Source organism: Citrus sinensis, chromosome 9, assembly GCF_022201045.2.
Source record: "Citrus sinensis cultivar Valencia sweet orange chromosome 9, DVS_A1.0, whole genome shotgun sequence".
Lineage (NCBI taxonomy): Eukaryota > Viridiplantae > Streptophyta > Magnoliopsida > Sapindales > Rutaceae > Citrus > Citrus sinensis.
In genome coordinates, this window is record NC_068564.1 from 2884535 (window position 1) to 2890175 (window position 5641).

Genomic DNA, 5641 nt, shown 5'->3' on the forward strand with positions numbered 1-5641 from the left:
CAAGATATATATATATATATATATATATATATATATATATATAAGAATACTAAAAAAATATAATTTATTTTTAAGGCATAAATTTGTTGTCGTAACAGTTAAGTAGTCTTAGATTACACCCAAAAGATATATTCTGAGGGATTGAAAGAGTGTGTTTTGGGTTTGGAAAAGTAAATTTCGTTGACCTCTTAAGAAACATCATAATATTTAATTCCAACTGCCCACTTAATTAATCATTAATTAGGTGTGGATTAGAGTTCCGTATGCTCCTAATCTCTGAAATTGTACATCACATTTTCCTTTACATTTTTCTATAAACCTTTTAATTTTTTTTTATTCAGAAATCAATGTTCATCATTTTGGACCATTTCTCCAAGATCAAAAAATGGAGGTAGAAAATACTATAAAAAAGAGAGAGAAAGTCTAGCTCAGATACAAATATCATATATTTCTAGAATAAGAAATTGATGATAATTTTAACCACTTATTTAATTAATAGTAATTCTATATTTATAACTTTCACATACGGTCTTCATTTTAATAATTAGTACGGATGTTGTCACTTGAGAATTATTGTCCAATTCAAACGGCATATCTATATACATTTTTTTCGGTTGTCATGAAATAAATATGACACAAGATTAAGATATGATTGGTAATTATGAGTTGTGAACCGTAATTTATTATGCAATAATTGATGTTAAGAAGTACATTTTTCTATTGGACTTTCTAATTATTTCTTTATCACAAAATTATTGTTCTTGTTTTTTGACAATTCTCAAAATCATTACACTATATAACTTAACTTCTCACAAGTCTGCATTTTAATATATGCGAACGTCTGCGCCTAAAATTTATTGTGACACAAAATGACAATTATGGATTATAAAAACGAAATGGACCAAACAAGAACTCCACATTTTCATTTGTATTTATAATAATAAGTTATTTAATCGGAAAATTCTCTCGTGTCAAATTTTCAAAATAAATGATAATTTAAAACCTAAACAATTAGTTAATATTTTTAAAATGGAGTTATTAATGCTCAAAGAATATGTCATCAAACCTCGGCAGACCCAAAAGCCAATGTCCCTTTCGGTAATTTTATTGGAGCTTGGTAGGTAATCGGTTGGTTGTGATACACACTTGTAAACATTATCGGCCAAATTACTTTCTACACGTCGCCTATCATTGAACCCAACTCCGCCCCGAAGCACAAGCCAAAGACCAAACACTTGTATATAACTCAAACACACACAGATCTTTCATTTCATTTCTTGTCCTATAAAATAACATTAACAGCACTCCATATGCATATATAATAGATATATTTATCAAAACGCTCTCTTTGTAATGGCCCCTTCATCACCAACCAGAGGCGCAGCATCATCATCGGCAACCCTAGCCGATGCGGCGTCGTGGTACTGTGCCATTGTAATACTAGCTTTAATCTTAATCGGTTCGATCAGGGGGAATTCTCTTGCCGATGAGCCTCATGATTATGATCATGTGATGAGGCCGGGCAACCAGCTGCTGAACCGGCGGCCGTGCGATGAAATATACGTTGTCGGAGAAGGTGAGACGCTACACACCATCAGTGACAAGTGCGGCGACCCGTTTATCGTGGAGCGGAACCCCCATATCCACGACCCGGATGATGTCTTTCCTGGCCTTGTCATCAAAATTATCTCTCCTTCAACACCCAGAAAGCTCTTGAGGTAGTCATATGCATATATTTATATATATAAACAGTATACATATAGTATGTTGCTAGCTGATCATTGAAAAAAAAAAAAAATCAAATAGTTTTTTTTTTTTTTCCCCATGTCTCTTTGGATACGAGTTTTGTGTATACCATAGAAACAATAATTTCCTTATGGAATCAAACAAGATTTTCTGTACCTTTCTTTTTTCTGCATTTTTTGTATATACTGCAGCAACTGTTTGATAGATTTATATATAATATTGATTCTTGACAAGAATTGTTTTGAAGTTATGCCAGACTCCAAGATTATTTCTTGTTAATAAATAAAGAAAAAAACTTCAAATTTTTCTATTAAAATTAAACAAATTTTCCCACTTAATATTTAATGGAATTCAAGAATCTTGAGGTTGATTCACTTAATTCCATAATTTCTTTTTAATATGATGGTACGTACAACTCTTTCGGGTTTTTTGTTTTTGCTTTTTTTTTTCCTTAAATTTTTATGGCTTTTTTTCTTCTTTCCTTAACAAGATTGATTATAATTTGACTAACAACAAGCAGAAAGAACAAAATTGTTGAAAAAAATGAGAAAGTAGTTAATAAAGTTAATGACATATGGGGGGTGATAATTTGCTAGTGCGGGAAAAAAAAATTAAAGCAGCCATCGGCTCTCGTCTTAAGTGGGAAAGAGGTTTCAACTGCTTTGGCGATAAAAAAACAGAGAGTTCATTGTTCATTTGAAACTTTTATTACTTCTTTTTTCTTTTTCTTTTTTCAATTCTCTTTTCATTTATTGAAATGTTAAAAGAAAATTTGTGCGTACCCTGTAACTGACCTTATAAAATTCTCTCCATTTTGACACGTTTCTTAATTTTTGTGGGTTCACGTCACACTGCAGTTTGATTAATAATCTCACTAATCAAGCAAGGACTGCCTTTACCAATATTTATATATATATATACCTAAACCAATATAATTTTGAGGCGATTAAAAAATCATGCAACTTGTTAATATAAAATGTACACCGTATTGATTCGGTTAGGTCATCAAAGATGGTCATGAAATCTGATATTTCAGTAAAAAATAATTTAAATCAACAAATATGTTTACTGTATTATTATTTTGAATCAATCATCGGCAGAGAATACGAGCTTTTCTTCAAACGGACGAAGTCCTTTCGTGCAAAATAGAGCATGCAAAGCTTATTGTCAATGCATGAAATATTGAATGTAAAATGATATTTCAAAGGATCACCCATGATAAATATTTGAACGCAATTGATGCAATGTTAGGTAACACAAGAAGATAATATAAAATAGTTAATGCACTTTAAATATTGCAATAAATAATAAGAAGTTATAGCAATGTGTGAATTGATTTTTTGAATAATCGGTTCGATCCAAGAGGGAATAATAAAAAAGACCAAGAATGTGACCTGTTTTTTTTTTTTCTTTTTTTCTACATAGTTGACCTACCAAATTTAAAAGCAATAGATTAATTGCCTTAATCCCTTATTTGTCTTTGGCCTTTTGTGCATCCGCTGTTGCCAATCTCAAATAGAATAAATTAGGGTTGCAAGCTAGCTCCATGGGAGCTCGTATTGAAAGCAAACAATTAACATGTATATTCTTCAGGAGAAGTTTGATTCTCATTTACGAAACATATTTTAAAATAAATGCAATATCATTATTGAGACCTTAATAATATTATTTACCTATTAATTTAAGCTTTTGTGCTTGGTTGTTTTTCTGGCATGGTATTGTGTTAATCAAGGTCTTGTGTTTGATTTCACTATATAAAATGTTTACTAATGAGTTCAAATTCCTTAAGATGATAAAAATTTCTCAGGTACACGTCTCCACACTTTACAAAATACCCAATAAGCTCAAATTCAATCTTGTTTTGCTCACATTTGTAGAGTGCAATTGTTTGTTAGTAGAACGACCACTTAAAAGATAATATATTTATATTTTTTTTGAATGAATGATACAATATCACGATTAAGAGTGCTATTGTTGCCTTAATCATCAATCAATCAAGTTATCACGATACACCGAATCACATGGCTAGTGCATTGTTTTTATTTGAGTGCACAGTGTTGGATCTTTATCTCTTATATAGGTAACAATCTAATATTAACTTGTGGTGTAGTGGCCTTGACGAAGAAGAAAAATCTAAATTATATCGAGACATACGCGCTTACAAGTTGAATATGACATCTTGAGTAGGCAAGAACGAGGAAACTCCACCAAGTGTTTGATGTAGTGATTTATGATGTTCTGTTGCTGTTGCTTCTGCTTTTTTTTTTATTTTTTATTATTTCATATCTCCTTTATTAAAATAAGAAAAACTGAGGAGGAGGTGACACTTGTCCTTGGAACTAGATTATTGGGACACTGAAAATAAAACAAAGAAAGTTTCTTTTTAGGTCGAGTAATTTGAATCTATTAAAATATTCTCTACATTTTTTATTACAATAAAGTTAATTAAATAATTTACCACAAAGGACAAGATAATATAAATTAAGAAAATAAATAAATTCACTAATCTACATTTGGGACCAATAATCTTTCTACCTTATCTCATTCACTATCAAATGTAATTATAATATTCTTTAGCTAAAAAAGCTAGTACTCTAGCCATATAGATTTTTTGATTTTTGAACGAGGGTTCTCACACTTTATTAAATTACAAGAAAACTATTATGCCATATGGTATTACACCACTACACCATATATATAAGTGTAACAACTTTCTCACACCTAAGTGAGGAAACTCTTACTAAATAAGCACTTTCTAACTATAAATTTTAAATAGATAATGATTGGTAAAATAATTTTTCTATATATATTTACAGAATTCAAAAGCTTCTCTTTTTCATTTTATTCTCTCCATATTAATAAACCGATAATGTTTTTGCTATAAGTAGTAAGTCTATAGAAGCAAACATTCAATAGAAATAAATGATGGGGTCCTTGTTTGTTAAAAAAAACAAAGCCCGAGCTATTACTATGTTAGTTTAATTGTGATTTGATGGAAGAAGATAGGTGTAATGAAATCTTATTAAGACTAGAGAGAGAAAGCGACAGAAGAGCTAATTAAAAAAAAAATTGTCCACAAATTTATTTGATTTTAGTTTATAAAGGCATTTTTGGCATTTAAGTAGGTGGATGAAGTAAATCTAAAATTTTGAAATCCAGTAGTGGATGCAGAGAGTAAATAGATATAAAGAGTATTATAATAGGTTTAAATAACCTTGCTCTTTTCTTTTTAATATTAATCTTACCAGAAAAAAGTGATCAAAACACCCCTAATTGTTTGGTTGAATATTGAAATTAGTTATTTTCCCCTCAATGCTTTAAAACCCATTAGAACTCCCGACCTTAATTAATTGTCAACTGTTTTACTTCAAAACTAACGTTAAAGGCTATTTATTTCTAAACTGTGAGATTTTTCTATCATGAAAAGAAAGAATGACACTTCTGTCCTTTTCAAAATTTATTTTTACTACTTGAGTCCCTGGTAAATTTTTAATACCTTATTTTATCCTTTACATTAGACATTGTTGAATGGTAATGTGACATTCTCACATATAAACCAATTATTTTAAGTATATAACGTTATGTTTTTCTGTTATTGTTTTAACAAGAGGGATAAAATGAGGTAATTAGACATTTATCATGAATGGTAATAAAAAATTCTAAAAAAAAAAAATCAAATTGTCCTTTGATAGCGTATCAAACTGTTTAAACATTGTAATATTTGGTGGATTTGATGGTTTTAAATAAATAAATTGTTAATTTTTTTTCAAGTAAGAGGGGCTTTCGTCATTTGTGCTAATAAACAATCCATTGTGAAATAAAGAAATATAAAAGAAATTCATGTTAAATGTGAGACGCTAAACCTGAATCGTTTGACTCTGTTATACGATTACAT

The 5641-nt window shown here is 29.7% G+C and overlaps 1 protein-coding gene across 1 annotated transcript; it reads left to right on the plus strand.

The window, feature by feature from the left end:
- Positions 1-1185: 1185 nt before the first annotated feature.
- LOC112499537 (uncharacterized) lies at positions 1186-4083 on the plus strand. Its single transcript, XM_025102518.2, has 2 exons — positions 1186-1718; positions 3857-4083. Exons 1-2 carry the CDS (start codon positions 1354-1356, stop codon positions 3927-3929), a joined length of 438 nt encoding a protein of 145 aa, XP_024958286.1. The 5' UTR covers positions 1186-1353; the 3' UTR covers positions 3930-4083.
- Positions 4084-5641: the final 1558 nt, after the last annotated feature.